The sequence below is a fragment of the Loxodonta africana genome, chromosome 11 (genome assembly GCF_030014295.1).
Source record: "Loxodonta africana isolate mLoxAfr1 chromosome 11, mLoxAfr1.hap2, whole genome shotgun sequence".
Taxonomy (NCBI): Eukaryota; Metazoa; Chordata; class Mammalia; order Proboscidea; family Elephantidae; genus Loxodonta; species Loxodonta africana.
The window spans coordinates 60,940,509-60,960,311 of record NC_087352.1 but is presented as its reverse complement, the minus strand read 5'-3'; the positions used below and the strand labels follow the sequence as shown (position 1 = coordinate 60,960,311).

The window sequence follows — 19,803 nt, the reverse complement described above, 5'->3', positions numbered from 1 at the left end:
GTGGTAGTTACATGACTAGAATCATGCCTTTGCCACTTCTCACATAACCCAAATAAGGACTGGCCAATAGCTTAGATGTGAGAACGTAAGTAGCAATGATGGCTTGAACTGCCTGTCTGTCATTTGACTGGAACATGGAATTCAAGCTGTCAGTGTTTCTGTAACAAATTTCTCCCAAGAAGCGCTTGGTGAGATTTGTCAATAAGGCAGTTCTGTCCCTCTGATATGACCTTTTTAGAGCTTCTAAACTGATGTTTAGACTGAGTACTTCAGCCTTGTTACTTTCATTGAATCAAAGCAATAAGCAGTTCTGATGAAAGAGCCAGGTGTTTCTATTGTGACCTTCAGGACTAAGGAAAATGATCCTTCATGCATGGCCTACTACTTACAGGTATTTAGAAATCTAATCTGTGACGGGGTAGTACTGTCATTGTCTTTAAAGGTGTTCTTACCAACTATGGTATAGAACTTTTTTTTAATTATTGTTGATAATATACACAGAAAAACATACACCAATTGAATAGTTTTTACATGTACAATTCAGTGACGATTACATTCTTTGAGTTGTGCAACTATTCTCACCCTCTTTTTCTGAGTAATTCCTCCCCCGTTAACATAAACTCACTGCCCCCTAAGATTCCTTCCTATCTAATCTTGGGAGTTACCGCTGTCACTTTTGATCCCATATAGGTAGATCTTAAAAGAACACAGTGTGCAAGACAGACATTCTTTACTAGTTAAAACAAAGTATTACATGGTTTTAAGAAGATTTCAGGGAATATTTTTGGTTTAAGTTTAAAAAATTATCTCAGGGCAATAGTTTCAGGGGTTCATCCAGCCTCCATGGCCCCAGAAAGTCTGAAGTCCATGAGGATTTGAAATTCTGCTCTGCATTTTCCCCCCCTTTTGATCAGGATTCTTCTATAGACTCGTTGACCAAAATGTTCAGTAATGGTAGCCAGTACCATTCAGTTCTTCTGGTCTCATGGCAGACGAGGCAGTCAGCCACACATCCGTTTCCTCCTCCTATTCCTGACATTCCTTCTTCCTTTGTTGCTCCAGGTGAATAGAGACCAATTATTGTGCCTTGGATGACTGGGCACAGAACTTATTTCAAAAACAAGTTTCGCCTATTTCTTACTGTTTTTAATTGTTTAGGCTAAGGTTGTTTGGTGATTTTAATTTTTCTCTGAAATTGTATATTACCGTGTCCTGAAAATCCCATAGTTTTAATGGAGTCCGGAGAAACGTCATCTTATTGATTGGTCAGTCAGTGACTGATCTAGACACAGTTCAGGAGTTTCTGACTGAGACCCTTAACCCTGTTTTAGGCTAAACTTGATCCGTTTTAGAGAGGAAAAGAAGGGTATTGATTGTGGGTTTCCTGAACTTGCAAAGTAAAAAGTATTAATTGTACAACCAAAGCTATATTGCCTTCTATTTTTCCTGTGGTGGAATTAACCATGCTTTTGCTGTTGATTTCAATTGCAGGTGTGTTCATCCTCGAGGAGGTGTGATCCAGAGTGTTTCTTCATGGAAGCATGGTTCAGGCACGCAGTATGTTAGCGCCCGGCAAACACAGTCATGGACTGCTGTGACTCCCCAGCAGAGTTGGGCTTCACCTGCGGAAGTTGTTGATCTTACCTTGGATGAGGATAGCAGACGTAAATACCTACTGTAATACGATGTCACTGTGTTTCCTCTGCACTGTTCCCTTCCACTTCCTCCTCCTCCTCTTTGTAGCACGGAAGTTCATTGTCATAGCTTCAGCGTCAGAAGCTGTTTGTGGCATTTGTAGAATTGAAACTCATGGAAAATTGCGACTCCCCCTCCTTTTTTTTTTTTTTTTTTAATTAAAAAAGTCACTTAGGACAATAACTTATCAACAGAGAAAAGAATTTCTTTTGGTGTGAATGATGGATTATTAAACAACTTTATTTTACTTGGCGACTTTCAGTCTTAGAAAACTCTGCCTTCCTTCCAAAATAATATCTTAATGACCAGGTGAAATGGATTTCAGTTTTTCAATCTCGTATTTATTTTTCTTTGTAATGAAATTAATGTTTAGACTTGACCACTATCAGCCCACCCCATTGGCACTTCCACCTTAGGGCATTTGCACACATACCAGTCAGGTCCTTATTGGCACCTAGCAGGGCATATACATTTAAAAACCTGTGCTTAAAAATAGAAGACAGAAGTATTACTTTTCCTGTTAGCTTAAGTCTTCCGTCTTCTTTCCTGACTTTGCTCCTGATTGACTTCCCACAGCACAAATAATTGACATGTCCCTTTATGTTTATAAATACTATAAAGGTGACTTAATTGATCCCCTCATTGCAATAATTGATAACTCTTTGGAACGTGTCTCCTCGGGGCAGAGGCATTTCAGAGAGATACCCACCATGAGGTTTTCTGGGCATCTGAAGAGAGCATTGAGAGATCAGTGGGGAAATCTCTCTCCCTAACTTTTTTTCATGGTTTATTTAAATAGCAGGAGAACATAGAAACCTATTATTTAGGTAAAATATAAAAAGTTATGTGGCTTCTAAGGCTACAGGCACTTGCAAAGTTGAGAGGAAAGTGCCTTCTTTCATAGCTGGTCTGTCTGTAAAGGGTGTATAACAACTGCTTAACACCTGAGCTGCAGTTGACCTGATGCTATAATTGGGTATTTTTCTCCTCTACCTTCTAAAAACGGAAAAATAAAAATATACTTACAAAATCAGAGGTAAAGCACATTAATGGCACTATAGCAAAGGGTAGTGGGAGCTTCAGGGAATTCAGGAAATGCCAGCATTGGAGTTTTATGGCATTAGTCACTACCTTTCTTCTGTAACATGCTGTAGCTTAGTGAATTATTTTCAAAGCAATACCTAGAATTAGAACACTATGTCTGTGCACAGGGGGAGTGAAGTAATATTTTAGGCTGAAGAAGACCTTACCTTTTGTTTGTCACAGTCTTTTTGTTTTTCCATTTTAACCATGTAACCTTGCGATGGTCCTTAGTCTCCCTGTCCAAATGCCTTGATGGCCCTCGCTTACCATAGGAGCACGAGAACTACAGTTGTCATTTTTCATTCTGCAAACACACATTTATCAAGTGCCTGATCTGCATAAGGCACTGTGTGGGGTGGGTGCTGTCAGCTCGCTGAGATGGCTGAGACATACCCTGCATGCGCATGCGTCAGAGCCTGCCTGGTCCGCCTGCCTGGCCTTTTTTTCTTTAAAGACAAGTTTATTCTCTTACCCTTCTTCCTGCTGCTTTGTCTCTTCTGTATCTCCTTCCTCCATTGGAGTGTATTTCAGCATGTGTTCTTTGATCTCCTTAGACAGTGTCTCATTTGATCTGGCCTCTGTTCTTCATCGATTTTATTTTTCCTCCAATCTACCTTTATAGATCAGGCTTTTATAAAAATCATGAACCTCTACTTTTAGCACCTCGTGTATCAGTCTCTCACATGGCCACAATTCTAGACAGAAACCAAAGATCCAGAGGCCAGAGTGAAATAGGACCTTCTGCAAATTCACTACCGGTGTACCCTTAGACCTTCACATTTTGCTTTAGGGTTAATTTATTGAATTTTACTGTTACATATTGTTTTTTTTTTTGACTTGAACTAAAATGCTAGACAAAGCAGAAATGTATAATTTCTGGTCTGTGTTTTCCAGGAAAATCATTGGGAGGAGAATAAGGGTGGATTATATGACTTGAAGTTTTTACAGTTTATTTTTTCCCCAGTATCAGGGCAGAGCCTCATTTTAAAAGCTGTTTTTGCATTACCTGTTCTTAATGTTGAGCTTGGCTGCTAACCAAAATGTCAGCAGTTCAAATATAGTTTGAATACAGGAGGCCCTCCTTGGGAACCCTATGGGGCAGTTCTATTCTATCCTATAAGGTCACTGTGAGTCGGAATCAACTCAATGGCAGCAGGTTTGGTTGTTTGTTTGTTTGTCTTATTCTGATGTTAACAGTATATTTTCTGCAATTCCATATAGCAGGTGGTTGCCCATGCTATATTTCCTTTAGCCCCTAACACTCATTCTCTAAAGAGAGAACTTCTATGGTGTGCTGTGTGCTCTGTGGACTGGGAGCAGAGGGTGGAGTGGTAACCAAACTCTTCTCTTGCTTTTTTTCCTTTTACACTAGGTTTTACTTTTCCCTCACCTCTTCCTAGTCAAGTGGGCTGACTTCCTGATTTGATGACCAGAACAGAGATTTAGAGATTAAGGTGTGAAAAAGGAGGAGTGGGGGTAGTAGAGACAGTTTCTCTCCCCTGCTGGGGTGGGACTTTCTTTTTCCACCTAACTCACTATAGAGAGACTAGGTTTCAACTCTTCTCTCATTGTTAGATCCCGAAGAGTGGGGATGTGGTTTCTGGAAATGCATTAATGATAAAATTCTGTGGTAAACAGTTCTTTGATATTTGTAATTTCTTTTAAAGGGATTTTTTTTTTTTAAACCAAAGTTTTGCGTTTGGTAGCATAAGTGGATTTTTATGCTTTCACAGGACATTGTCTATTCAAACCAATATCTTTGCGAAAATGGTGTACTTGGGTCATAGATGGATTTATTCTACAGATTTGGTTACATCTCCCCTCCTCCAGTTTGAACCACAGAGCAGTAACCTAGCTCCTACATCCTCACAACTGCCCGGCATGTGTAATTGCTGCTGTCCCATAGTTGTCTTTTCATTTTTGATAGAAGGGGCCAGACTGAATAGACTAGACTCCATATTTACAATTGAACATCCCATAAATTCTGCCCTTATTGTTACCAGTTGTGAATATGAACCATCTGATTTGCTAATTTAGTCAATTGTTTGTTACTTTAAGCAGATTAGCTTCATAGGTAACTTAAAAATGAATTTGTTGCTTGCTTTTTGTACTATTTCACAAGGGTTTTGAAAAAGCTGAGGACACAACTTTGTCTATTCTAATTTTTTTTTTTTTTTAAGGCACAAAGCCTCTAACCCCTGTTTTCCAGTATGTGTATGATGTGACTTCCATGTATATATAAAAATGATTGTGCCCTAACCAAACTTCCTCAGATTGTGCACTGTTTGTTTAAAATAATCACGTATTTTAGTCCAATGCTGTTGTATTTTTTTTTCATTTTATTTAAAACACTACATATTCTTTTAACAAATTTTAAAGGGTAGTGATATTAAAAAAAAAATCACTGGATAACTAGGAAATATTTTTGTTGTTTTATTTTTTAAAGAGTACAAAGGTCATGGAAGCCTTCTGCTCCTCTTACCATGAAAATGAAACGTTAGCCATTGTATGGCTAGGAACCAGTGCACTTGGTGGTTAACAATCTGCTGTTGCTGGAGCTTGAGCGTGGAACTTGATGCAGTGACGACAAATCATTGCTTAGAATTAATGTTTTCAAATGTGCAACTCTAGTTTTTAAAAAGAAAATTTGGTTCTTCTTTACATTCATTATTTGGTTTGTGTTTCCATTTAGTATTTAATGGTCTTTGGAGAAAAAAATAATAAAACAGAGTGTTATATATATATTTTTTGGTGCAAGATAAGATTTTCTGTTTTTTGAAATAAGTCTGTAGCATAAAGGTTAAACTATTTTAAGACAAAATAAAATAGAGTGTATTTAAACAATGATAATTTTCTGAGGAGTTTTTTTTTTTTCCTGTCTGCTTCAGCTAATTAGGTTGTACCTGGAGCTCTTCCCAGGTGTATGTGAAAGTAGATTGTGGTTTTTAATTTTTTATTTTATTTTATTTTTGAGAATATACACAGAAAAATGTACACCAATTCGACCATTTCTACATGTACAATTCAGTGACACTGGTTACATTCTTTTGAGTTGTGTAACCATTCTCACCCTCCTTTTCTGAATTATTCTTCCTTCCTTAACATAAATTCACTGCCCCTTAAGGTTCCTATCTAATCTTTCAAGTTGTTCTTGGCACTTTGATCCCACATGGATAGTTCTTAAAAGAGCATAATGCTCAAGGCAGATATTTTTTACTAGTTAAGGTAAGCTATTGTTTGGCGTTAAGAAGGCTTCAGGGGATATTTTTTGGTTTAATGTTTAAAGATTATCTTGGGGCAGTAGTTTTGGGGGTTTAGCCAGCTTCCATAGCTCCAGAAAGTCTGGAGTCCGTGAGAACTTGAAATTCTGTTCTGCATTTTCCCCTTTTTGATCAGGATTCTCCTGTGGAACCTTTGATCAAAACGTTCACTAATGGTAGATGGGCACCATTCGGTTCTTCTGGTCTCATAGCAAAGGAGGCAGTTGTTCATGGAGGCAATTAGCCACACATTCAATTTTCTCCTCCTATTTCTGACTCTCCTTCTTCTCCCTGTTGCTTCCGGTAAATAGAGACCAATTGTTGTGCCTTGGATGGCTGCTTGCAAGCTTTTAAGACCCCAAGCATTACGCAGCAAACTAGGAGGTAGAGCAGAAGCACTAAATATGTTATTAGGCCAGTTAGAAAGTAGATTATGTTTTAACACTTAATTGTTATAAGATGCCTGATTTTCCCAAGCAATAAATCTATGTCTCCAAGGCCCTACTCCCAAGATGTTTTGCAAGTGGCCTGTAGTGTCTTGGGGCTAGATAAAAATAACTTTGCATTTGTTTTCCTGTAGCCCCTACCTTCCTCTCCAGCTAGACTAGATTAGGTAGAATATCCAGGGAGAGTTCAAGGAGGGGGAAGGTTTCCGTAGTATTGGCACTCTTGCTCCTGGGAACAAAACACAGCTGCCAGTCACTTCCCAGAAAGTGCACCAGGGTAAGACAACATGACTGAATATTAAAACAAATGTAGATGTGTCAAAAAATAGCTGAAAAAATTTTTCCGAAAATTGGTTCTGTTTTGAGATTTTTATTTGAATATCCAAAATGATAGTAACTGCCATAGTAACATCTCATGGTTTTTGTAATTTATTTTCATGTAAAGGAGAATGAGGAACCAGGGAGAGAGAGATCTGTATTTATTAAAACAGCAGAGTCCTGTTTCTCTAAATTTCCTGCAAGAATCTTCAGTTCTACTTGCACTGAAAAGAGATCTACCAATATACTGTTAACAATTAAGAAACATTTTTTTGAAATGGTTCTTTGTATCTGCAACCTAGATGCATTAGTGCCTGTGAGAAACCTTGTTTTCCTTTGGCTCTAGAAGAAAATTGTTTACCTAGGGCCTTGCTTTTGAACTCTTTTGTGCTTGGATGCTTCTTTTAAATAATAGACTAGGCATGAGTAAGTATAATATTATGTGGCCCATCTTAATCTCATTCTGGCTTCCTTCTACTCTCAGCTGGCTTTTGGCCTTGCCTTCCCTTATTTTTTTTTTCCCTTATTGGTTTGTTTTTCACAGTAGATGCCAGCTACTTATAACTTTCATCCAAACAGAGCAAAATTACAAATCGTTATCCGATACGTAAATACACACACATGTTCCACTCCATTTTTGTAACAGAGTACAGGAAATCTCTTCTAGGCTTTGTTTTAACCATATTAACTGATCTGTGAAGGAGTGATCGTCTTAGGTCATCGGTAGGTATGATTTTCTTTACTTCCTTGACTCCATGTTTGAGAGCAATGATTCACAGAATTGGAGAGCTCCTAGGCTGCAGTAGAATTTTGGATAGAAGAAGCTGCCTGGAGCAAAAAAGAAGGTAGTAGTAGGTGGTCAAAGTAGCAATGAGCTCAGAAAAAGATGATCACTAGTATCTAGAGATGCAGAAAGAGCACCCACTCAGCAGACGTTGCGACATTGCTTGTCGACCCAGGTCAACACTGCCATGGTGCTCCTCTGCAGATGGCATCCTTCTAGTTGGAGATGGCTTTCAGCAGAGGTCCCTGTGTGTGATGAGATTCACTGTTTGTTTCTTTCACCAAACCTTGAGATCCCATTTTAGGGGGTGTGGATATGAGTAAAGGATAAGAGTAAGTGCTGGCAGGAAAGTCAAAGCCTGGAAAGGAAGTGTGGTAGCAACAACTGGAGTGACCTGCTTACAGATCCTGGACTGCTGGTTGGGACGCCTTCTTGGTTGTAGATTATATCCATCCAGCTTCGTATTTTTTAATGCAAGAGCTATTTGGTACAAGCTGTTTGCTTTGTACTTTGAAAATTGACACCTCATAGGCATCAAGTCTGTTCCCTTTTCATGATTGTCCTCTCTTCAGAGTGGAGAGGTAAAGTGTTACGACCTGTTGAGCCCTCACTCTGGTGATTGATTGATTGTAAAGCAGGCAAGCCTGACTTTAGGATGGATCTTGGCATCTCAGATGAGGAAATTAGATGAGAGAGTGGGGTGAGATGGATAAAAATTCTGGATCGGGGAACAGGACACCCCAGTTTACTGTGAAACTCAGAAAGGCTGTCAAGACTGCTAAGGGATTTGGTTTCTATACCTGTGAAATGAAGAGCTTCTTAGATTTCTGAGACCGAAAGACAAGACTGTGTTATTTTAGGGGATAATTCGCTGTTGTGCAGAGCCATCAGGCTTTTTAGGCAGGAACTCAGGAGAGCTGCTCAGGGCTGTTCAAAGGACTGCAGTTGTATCGTCTCGCTTAAGCTTCTTGGAAGGTGATGGATTCTTAACGCCCACAGAACCTTGAATTTCTACAAGAGTCCTTATTTTCAAAGTCTTGAAAGAATAGTTATCTCAAAACTTCCACATGGAATAAGGAGTGGTACAGATTGTTATCTTAATTTTGCAAATTGGAAGACTGAGAACAGAATAACAACTGATGCGTATTTACATAGCTGGGTTTGAAAGAGCAGCTTTTTTTTCCGCCAAAATTAAGACTGTTTAGTTTTAAGAAAAACAAAATCCTCTTTTCTCCACCTGGGTTTCCTTCATTGTTGCTACTGATTGTGCTTTGCTGTGGCCTGATAAGAATTGAAAGTCTTCCTGAGAAGGTAATGTTTGATTGGTTCCTTTTTCCCTTGGGCATGTGGTCACAGATTTAAATATATCATAGATCAGAACCCCAGACTTGAGTATGTATCCCAGCGCAGGCTTTGTAGTGGCCTTGGAAACTATTTTGGTCGATAGATTTCCTGCCTCATAGTTTATGGACCAGGGAGATACAGATTGCCAATAAACACAGGGAAGGATGCTCAAGCTCACTAATTATTGAAGTGCAAACTTACACTGCAGGATGCCATTTCACATCGGCAGAATCAGATAGGGGTACATTTAAGTCCAGCAAGGAGGCAGAACAGTGGCAACTTGCTTGTCTGCTGTGGAAGCGGAATTTGCTCTAAGTATTTTGGAAAACAGTGGAAATAGCTAGTAAAGCTGAATATTTGTATGCTCCATGACCCAGCAACTTCATTACTTGGTGTAAATACCCTTGAGCAGTGTTTTTTTAAAATATTGTTGTAGCCTATATAGGAAAATCATGAAATCAATTCAGTGTCTGTAAACCTGCTTTTTTTTTTTTCCAAGCAAATAGAATAACATAGAAAATAACAATACAGTATTGTTACATGAAATTTTTGTTATATATTGATTGACACATAAAAATACATATGCGCGCATAGGGTCATGATGTAAATTTTTTTTTTTTTTTTCTGTAGGTTGTAGTAAAAAATGTGGAAAGCCACGATTCTAGGAAAACTAGCTTATGTGCTCAAAAATGTTTAGTATCCTTTTTCCCCCCAATTTTTGGCCATTTCAACAGGGATGTCCAGCAAGAGAATGAATAAAAAATGTATTCATACAGTGCTAAACAATTCCTGCAACACTGAACCATAGGAAGTTAAAGAACCAGAGCTATAATATACACTTGTATCCCGTATGTCAACATGGATAAATCTCAAGTAAGGCAGACTGGAGAAAAAGCAAGCTGTACAATATGTACCACATGATGCCATTTATAGGAAGTTTAAAAACACAAAACAGTACTACATATTGATAAAGGATTCATACACCTGTAGTAAGAGTATAAATAAATGCATGGAAAAGATAAACACCAAATTCCGGGTATTGGTTGCTTCTGAAGAGGTAGGTGGGGTGAGGGGGACACAGGCGATGGCAACTCTGTTGGTAAAATGTCTTAAGTGGGGTGGTGGGGACACAGATGTTTGTTATTCTTGGTACCTTTTTGTACTTATTAAAGTTTTTATAATAAAATTAAAACATTTTCTCTGTCCCAAGTAGAAAGAATAAAAGCCTTTTTTAAGACTGTCTAGATATGTTGGTGGGAATGAATAAGATCTGAATCTGATTCCTTTTAGATGCCCTCAACACGTGTTTTCCTTGTTTTTCAGAAAAGATGAACCGTAATGAAATTGGCTATGAGGTGAATATTGTACAAGAGAACACCACTGACTTTTTGATTTTATATTAAAAGTCATTCAGGCAGCAAGCACTTTTAACTTGGGGAGTCCATTACTAGGCTTAAGGGGTAGCTCTGAATCATGAGAATTTCTTTCATGCTTCAAGTCCCAGGAGGATATGGCTTCATAAGCCCGTAGAGCCGAGCTGGAAAACCATACTTTAAATTTGCTTGTGCTTACTCAGATTTGCTTTTATAGAGTCTTTTGGCTTTTTGCTTTGTGAGTGATTGTGTCCCTCTTCCTTCCTTCTCCATTTGTGTGTTATGACTCCCAAGTGGGATTCGAGGCGCCACAAGAGCAAGAGCCATATCATCCCTCTCCGTTTCTCAGGGAGTCTAGGACAGGCTTTGTACATATACCTGGTTATGCAGTGCTGCCAGAAAAAAAGTGCTTAGAAGCCTTAGTATGCAGGAGTCATCTCTTTTTTTATCTCCACCGAAATCTCATGATTGTGTGCTTTTTTTTTTTTCATTGTAATAGTACTCATTCACTTATTAAATACTCTCCGATCTTGTCACAGAGGCTACTATAGCAACATGATAGAACTCCCTCTTGCCTTCACAGAGCTTATATTATCCTGGAATGTAACAGGCACCTAGTGTTTGCCTGTACATTCCCTTTTCCTTTCTGGTAGCAGAACCATACATTACTTTGGAGAACCCATTCCATGTGTCAGGATGGAGATAACAGGGTCACCCAGGCACACAGACAGATGCATGACTGGAGTACCCCACCCCTCCTGCCTGATTGGTTCAGAGTTGGTCATGTGTCTTAAGTCAAGCCAATCAAGGCCTCCCTAGAACAGACCTATTGCAGAATCATTGCCCCTTTCTGCAGGACTTGCTAAACTGAAAAAGGCTATATGTGAGTCTGAGGTTAGTAATGTCCATGGTACCTTGCCAGATGGAGAGAGCTTGTCCAAGAAATAGAGACAGAATCCTGGCAGCATGATTCGAACTCCTAGATCCAGCTTTGCCTGAAGCTAAAACTCTTGGAATTTTTAGTTACATGAATGTTCTTAAGTGTCGCTTAGCCAAATTCTCCTTTAAGAGTCTAAAGTCACTCCAGCACTCAACATGCAATTTGTTGTATGGGGTTTTTTTTTTTTTCTTTGACAAAAGGATGAATACAACAACTATTAACCAGTTATGGCAAGATTTCTACATTCTTTTTAAAAGGGGTGTGTGTGTGTGTGTGTGTGTGTGTGTGTGTGTGTAGCAACAAGTAAATAACTGTAATAGCTAACATTTATTGAACACTGACCCAGCAGGATATCTCAGGCACCGTGTTAAATGCTTTACTCATGACTGGGCCAATAAACATCATGATAAATGGAGAAAAAATTGATGATACCAAGGATTTTGTTCTACTTGGATTAATAATCAATGTCCATGGAAGCAGCAGTCAAGAAATCAAACAACATATTGCATTAGGCAAATCTACTGCAAAAGACTTCTTTAAAGTTTTGAAAAGCAAAGATGTCACTTTGATCACTAGGGTGTGCCTGACCCAAGCCATGGCCTTTTCATTCACCTCATAAATGCGTATGAAAGCTGGACAATGAAAAAGGAAGACAGAAGAATTGATGCATTCAAATCATGATGTTGACAAAGAATATTGAATAGACAGACTGGACAGTCAGAAGAATGAACAAATTAGTCTTAGAAGAAATACAGTCTGAATGCTCCTTAGAAGTGAGTATGGCGAGGCTTCGTCTTGCTTACTTTGGACACATCAGAAAAAACCAATTGCAAGAAAAGGATATCATGTTTCGTAGAGGGTCAGCGAAAATGAGGAAAACCCTTAATGAGCTGAATTAACACAATAGCCTCAATAAGGGGTTCAAACATACCAAAGATCATGGAGCTGCTGTAGGACCAGGCAGCGTTTCATTCTGTTGTACATAAGGTCACCATGAGTTGATGCCTACTCAAAAATAACTAGGAACAAACAACATGTATTAACCCCTTTAATTCTCAAAATGACCCTATGAGGTAGTTGCTATTATCTTTTATAGGTAAAGAAACCGGGTCACTAGAAAGTGGCAGCCCCAATACTTGGACCCACACGGTTTGCCTCCAGAGCAGATGCTCTGTAAACACTGCCGCTAGCTCTCGTGTGAAAAAAGCATGTCATTTTTTACAAAATTTCATGCCCATCTTTGAAGCAGTTGCTCAGGTTTTGCCCTCAGAGCTGAGCTTTAGGTTGTGGGCAAATCTCTCCATCCCTCTGTCCAAGCAGAATTTTTGGACTGCTCAGTCCCTAGAGAAAGATTCACCCTGATAATAATGTATTTTGAGCCCTTCCCAGGCTTTGTTCTGAACAAATGTAATGCTGTGTCTGCACTGCACACACGGGCTGTGCCTCAAACTTCCGGGCAGCCATAAGACTGCTAGGAAGGAAGCACGTACACTCACTGGCATCAGCCGTTTCATGGGTGCTACATCCATCTGATTGAGCTGAACACATATTACACCTACACAGTGTTGCAAAGCGAAAGCCATTATTCATAGGAAACAAACAGTAAAGAATAACAGATTCTCAAAGAGGAAAAGCTTACCCTTCCCCCAATTACTCGTGTCCATTCTTATGTTTTATTCTTACGTTGCTGGGCAGGCACCTGGTGGTTCAGGTCAGATGCTGTGCTCATGTCACTGCTGCCTCTGGCCACCACCACACTACCTGGGCCTGTGGGGATCTCTCGCTGCCACACTACCTGGGCCCTCACTGCCTGGGGGTGGGTGGAAGTGTGCAATCCCTGCATGAGGCACACTCAGGCCTCTCTTGCCCTGAACAAGCAAGTGTTATAGCTCTTTTAGCTCCACTAGCAAGCCACCTGCCCAGAGGCATTCGGCCTCACCCTGTTTTTAAGAAGAGCCCCGTACAGGATCCTACTAGGCAGCCCCCTGCACAGGGCACACTCAGGCCTCTGCCCCGTACAGGTAAGTGGTTACAGCTCTTTTAGCTCTGCTGGCAAGCCTTCTGCCCAAAGGCACTCAGCTCTTGCACTGTGGGGCAACAAGCCCACCACAGTCACCTCACTGCATGGGCCACCAGGCCCACTACCCACTGTCTCGCCATCTTGTACCATCTTCACTGTTAAAGCTCTTTCTTCAATGTCTAGGAGGTTCTCAGCATGGGGACCCTGAGTCCTTGGTCCTAGGGATATGCTCTATTCCAGGCTCTTGTTGATGGTAGTAAGGTCTCCCTGAACCTCTGTGGGGTTGGCTTTTACATAAGCAGAATCCTTGTCCATTTCAAGGCATGGTCCTCCTAGCTGGACCATGAACTGACCAATTGCCCCTGTAGACCATAAATCACTCAGTTTGCATAGTTCCAGCCAGTCGTTTTGTGGGAGTTACAAGACCATGGCTAGAAAGGCCATATTAAAGCAATTTACTGCACCACAACAAATACAGTAATTTTAGAACAACGATAAGCATTGTCCTAAGTACTTGAGAGGTTTTAGCTCATTTAACCCTCACAACAGCCCTATGAGGTAAATTCTTTTATTATCCTATCCATTTGTCAGTTGAAAACCCTAAAGAATCTACAAAAAAGTTACTAGAATAAGTTCAGTAAGGCTGCAGGATAAAAGATCAATATACAAAAATCAATTGTATTTCTGTACACTAGCAGTAGACAGTTTGAAAATGCAATTAAGAAAATTTCACTTACTGTAGCATCAAAAGAATAAAATACTTAGGAACAAATTTAACAAAATGTAAGACTTGTACACTGAAAACTACAAAGCATAGTTGAACAAAATTAAAGAAGATCTAAATAAATGGAAAGATATTCCATGTTTATGGATTGGAACACTTAAATATTGTTAAGCTTGCAATACTCTCCACATTGATCTACAGATTCAATGCAGTTCCTAGCAGAATTCCAGCTGCCTATTTATTCATTGTAGAAACTGACAAGTTTATCCTAAAATTCATATGAATGTGGAAGGGACATAGGATAGCCACAGTAATAATGAACAAATTTGAAGGACTCACACTTCCTGATTTAAAAAGTTAGTACAAAGTAATGGTAATCAGGACAGTATGGTACTGGCAAAGGAGAGACATAAAAGTATCAATGGAACAGTTAAGAGTCCAGAAATGAACCGGTATATTTGTGATCAGTTGATGTTCAAAAAGGAAGCCAAGACAATTCAATGAGGAAAAAAAAAAGGGGGTTTTCCAACAAATAGTGTTGGGACAACTGGATATCCACATGCAAAGGAAGACTAAGACCCCTGCCTCACACCGTATGCAAAAATTAAAAATGGATTATAAGCCTAAATGTAAAAACGAAAACTATAAAATTCTCAGAAGAAAACATAGGTATAAAATTTTATGGCATTTTGCTAGTCAGTGATTTCTTAGCTATGACACCAAAAGCACAAGTGGACAAAAAATAGGTAAATTGGACTTCAAAAAAACGAAAAACTTCCGTGTTTCACTATCAAAAAAGTGGAGAGATAACCCCCAGGAATGGAGGGAATATTTGCAAATCACACATATGATAAGGGGCTTGAATCCAGAATATAGAAAGAACTATTATAATTCAACAATCAAAGAATTAACCCAATTTAAAACTGGGCAAAGATTTGAATAGACATTTCTCCAGAGAAGATACACAAATGACCAATCAGCGCATGAAAATTTACTCAACATCATTAGTTGTTAGGGAAATACAAATAAAAATCTCAAATTAGTATGGCTGTAATATAAATAATGGATAATAAACAAGTGTTGGCAAGGTTGTGGGGGAATTGGAACCACTATACGTTGCTGGTGGGAATGTAAAGTGAAGCAACCCCTTTGGAAAACAATTTGGCAGCTCCTTAAAAAGTTAAACAGAGTTACCACGTGACCCAGCAATTCCACTCCAATGTTATTTACCTAAGGAAATTAAAAACCTATGTCCATGTAAAAAACTTGAACATGAATATTCATAGCAGGATTCTTGATAATAGCAAAAAAAGTGGAAATAACCCAAATAACCACCAACTGATGTGGTATATCCATACAGTGGAGTATTATTCAGCCATAAAAAGGAATGAAGTACAGATTCATGCTACAGCATGGATGAGCCTTAAAAATATTATGCTAAGCGAAAGAAGCCAGTGAGAAAAGACCACATATTGTATGATTCCATTTATATTAAATGTCCATAATAGACAAACCCACAGAAACAGAAAAATGAGTGGTTGTCAGGGAGAGGGGTGGGAATGACTGCTAGTGGGTGGGGGGTTTTTTGGGGGATGATGAAAATGTTCTAAAATTACGTAGCGGTGATGGTTGCACTTTTCTGAATATACTAAAAACCACTGAATTGTACACCTTGAAAGGGTGAATTTTATATGAATTCTATCTCAATAAAACTAATTAAAAATAGTTACCTTTGGAAATGATGGTGCTTTAAGCTATTAATATCTTGCCATGAATGGGTGTCACACACTTTGCAAAAAAATGGACTTAGATAGTGGAGGTAGAAAGAGTAGGAGGGTACAAGTGAGCTATGAAAAGGGACCCAAAAGACCAAGATGGCAATGGTTGAAGGCAAGATGACCACTTCCTCACTGGGTGCAGCTGATAAAACCAAATTAGTGCATACTGTCAGAATATCAGTCTTGCATTCACAAAACCTCTGCACCTCGGGTTTCACATCCATATAAAGGGGGTAATAGTACCTGCCTTCTAGGGTGGTCATAGGGAGTAAACGAACAGAGCCAAGTGGGCGCCATCAGTCTTGCCAGCCCTGTGCCAGTCCTTGTTTGGCTGGCTCAACCAGGAAGTGTGTAGAACAAACAAAACTTATCTGCAGGCCTGCCAACAATTTTTACAGCAGCAAAGTTAAAGCATTATACAGTCTTGAAACAGAAGTGAAGTAGTTTAAAGAAAGCGGCAGGCCATGGTTTACATATGTGGCAACTGGCATGGGGTGGTGACAAAAAATGCCAAGATCTGGATCCCTGATCCTGTGTGATGACCCAGGCCAGCCATCTCTCAGGATCTCCGTCTGTGAAAGGAGGCTACTTTCAGGCCTACTGCCATCCCCAGCTTTTGCAGGGATCAAGTATAAGATACCAGCATAGGATGATTCAGAACTCTAGGAGTTGCAGATGCAAATGACTATAGAAGCAAGGCTTATAAAAAGTAGCACCTTGGGCCAGACAGACACTAGGAAGTGTGTGGCAAACTAGAGCAAGCCTATGTTTTGCCTGAAGTGGGGGCACTGCAACTCTTGTCACAGAAGGGTACGGGCTTGAGGTTGTCAGATCTTTGGATTTTTCTTTTAAATTAAAAAAAAAATAAATAAAGATGTTTATTGCATACGACTTGAATAAAGTAATTTGAAGTTATATCAATTGTGTTATACCCAAAAAAACCCAGTGCCGTTGGGTCAATTCCGACTCATAGCGACGCTATAGGACAGAGTAGAACTGTACCACAGAGTTTCCAAGGAGCGCCTGGTGGATTTGAACTGCTGACCTCTTGGTTAGCAGCCGTTGCACTTAACCACTCACTACACCACCAGGGTTTCCATATATTATACATATATGTGTTATATTGCTTATATATATTTAATGTATATAACATGTATTATATTTTCTACAACAAATACCAGAATAACAGTGCATTTTCAGCAAATCACTTTATAAAGAATAACAGTGCATTTTCAGCAAAGCACTTTATAATTCAAATTAATTAAACACCCATAGTTACCTACAATTACATGGTATTATATCCTTTCTACAGACAGAAAATCTGATGCTGAGAAGTTAAAAGATTTGCCTAAGGACTTTAAGAACAAGTTGCTAAGGCACCACAATTACAATGTTGAATATCTGTACATTAATACCTTCCTGAATGGATTTTTATTGCTATTTTCATCTTAATTACCTAATATTATCTATAAGGTATTTGGAAACCCTGGTGGTGTAGTAGTTAAGTGCCATGGCTGCTAACCAAGAGGTCGGCAGTTCGAATCCGCCAGACGCGGGCAGTTCTACTCTGTCCTATAGGGTCGCTATGAGTCGGAATCGACGGCAGTGGGTTTGGTTTGGTTTTGGTACAAGGTATTTACAAAATCTTTAAAGGAGAAAGGTACTAAGTACTTAATGCTGAACGAGGCAACAACAGATAAGACATAAACTCTTATTTCCTTAAGAAGAGATCCTTGCCTTTACTATTTTTCTAAAGCATAAATGAAAACTATATATGGTACCTCTTTTTCTTGTAGTACTTTAAACTTCAAAGTAAATTATCCAAATTAACCCCACCCACTTATAATTAATTGCATTATTCCCATTTTATGGGTGAGAAGCTGGGCACAGGCACAGGAACAAAGCTATTTGCCTGTGGGTCACACACTAAGTGTGCTGGAGGTTTGGAACTACAACATGTTATTTCTTGGCTCCACTTCCATTTGTCATACTAAAGAGCAATGCCATGCCTATTAATCATCTTATTCCAAAGTCCTTGAGGAAGCACATAATGTTCTAGAATGGGGGGGGGCGGGGGAGGCACAGCCTGAAAGTTACAGGTATAAAGGAATATATCAAAAGTTTTTATTTTATCCTACTTAAAAGTTATAAATCAAGTTTTAACTATACACACATCTCATTACTTTACTACCAAGAACCAGAAGCTCTGCTGAGACACTGGTTATCTGCCCCGAATTAGTCTCATGCTTCTATAGGAGAGATACAATTGAAGAAAAATGAAGAAGATAAAGGTTCATATTAAAATACATTTTGGTGGCATGGCACTTGTGAGCTAAGGCATCAGTTTTCAGCCTGCCCAATTACAGAATAGGATCCATTGCTCCTAGTCAACAGTGAGAATTTGAGAGGGACAAGAACATGGCCTTTGAGGGCAAGTGATGCATGGTAATGTGCATGAACTAAATAAGCCAGTGGGTTAAAAGAATATGTTAAGTAACCAGTCCCTCAGCCCTTCAAAATAGGTAAGAAGAATATCGAAATATGTCCTCTAACTTTTGCTAAACAGTTAAAAAACAAAAGCAATATGTGGAGGGGTGATGGATAGAATTGTGTCCCCCCAAAATATGTGTCAACTTGGTTAGGCCATGAGTCCCAGTATTGTGCGTTGTCCTCCATTTTGTGATTGATACAATTTTCCTATGTGTTGTAAATCCTAATCTCTCCCTGTGGTTAATGAGGCAAGATTAGATTATGTTAAAGAGGATTAGGGTGGGATGTAACACCCTTGCTCAGGTCGCATCCAATGTAAAGGGAGTTTTCTTGGGGTGTGGCCAGCACCACCTTTTATCTTACAAGAAATGAAAAGGAAGGAAGCAGAGAGGTGGGGACCTCATAGCACCAAGAATGCACTGGGAGAAGAGCTCATCCGTTGGACCTGGGGTCCCTGGGCCTGAGAAGCTCCTTGACCAGAGGAAGATTGATGACAAAGATCTTCCTCCAGAGCTGACAGAGAGAAAGCCTTCCCCTGGAGCTGATGCCCTGAATTTGGACTTCTAGCCTAGTAAACTGTGGGTGAATAAGTTTCTCTTTGTTAAAGCCATCCATTTGTGGTACTTCTTTTATAGTGCATCAGATGACCAAGACAGGGTTATATATGAGAACAAGAATTTCTGTCAGATTGATACAAGCCTTCTGATTTCTAAGAAAATGGAGGTTTCATATTGAAACCAGCATAACCAGTATATCTGTAATTATATGTTCACTAAATTCCAATTTGTATTGCTCTGCTCTCCCCAAAAGGGTCACCCAGGGAAGTTTGCCTGTTTTCTTGCCTGGTATGTTTCAGAGGTGAGCTTAAGGCTATTGTGGAAACTCCGATTTCGCCTGAGATAACAGCTGAAACTCCCTTTCTGTAGGATGTCTTTGGAAATCCAAAGTTTTCTCCAAGATGTTTGTTGATTTTGGGGGTTTAGATTCTTGGAGTCACCTCTGCCTTGTGGTTCCTGGGTCTGTAGGTACTCCCTCTATTCTGCCACGGACTTAAACTTGGACCTGGAACCCTTCCCCTTTTTCTCTTTCTGCAAAACCATCTCAACACCAAGCCTGGGGATGTGTCAGGGTCTCGAGTTGCAGTGCTCACCCCTCTGCCATTTTGTGAAACCCTCTTCTGTCCACCGCTCCTCACCTCTTTCCCCACCAACTGACCTCATCTCCAAATCCTTCTCCCTCTATCCAGTCCTCCTGAGCTCCCACCCGCAAACAGGCTTAGCCAAAACCATCATGGTACACGGTAGACAAGAAAGCCTTCTATTAATAAGATTCCCTCCAATGGAAGGCCAGGTTATGGTTAAAAATAGTGACAATGTGTTTTCGGTTAGACTGCACATTCAGCAATCAGAGTTCAGGGCCCTCTAAAGATTATGCCCAAGCCTTCTGCAGCTACTCAGCCTAAACTATGAAGGCCCTACTCTTCAAAGACCATTGTCTCATTTTGTGAGGTGTTATCTCTTTCCGGGGACAGTGTAGGGGGAGGTTGAG

General features: G+C 39.7%; 1 protein-coding gene across 8 annotated transcripts in view; it reads left to right on the top strand.

The window, feature by feature from the left end:
* Nucleotides 1-15,899, top strand: part of ARK2N (arkadia (RNF111) N-terminal like PKA signaling regulator 2N) — a 124,710-nt gene extending 108,811 nt beyond the window's left edge. For 5 of the 8 annotated variants that reach the window (XM_023543829.2, XM_064294571.1, XM_064294574.1 and 2 more), the window contains 2 exons: nucleotides 1,492-1,664; nucleotides 10,254-15,899. In XM_023543829.2, coding sequence (XP_023399597.2) covers nucleotides 1,492-1,664; nucleotides 10,254-10,333 — 253 coding nt within the window. In that variant the 3' untranslated portion in view covers nucleotides 10,334-15,899. Of the gene's footprint in view, nucleotides 1-1,491; nucleotides 9,876-10,253 lie in introns of those variants that run through there. The other 3 variants (XM_003406313.4, XM_003406314.4, XM_064294573.1) reach the window with 2 other exon arrangements.
* The last annotated feature ends 3,904 nt before the right edge of the window (nucleotides 15,900-19,803 follow it).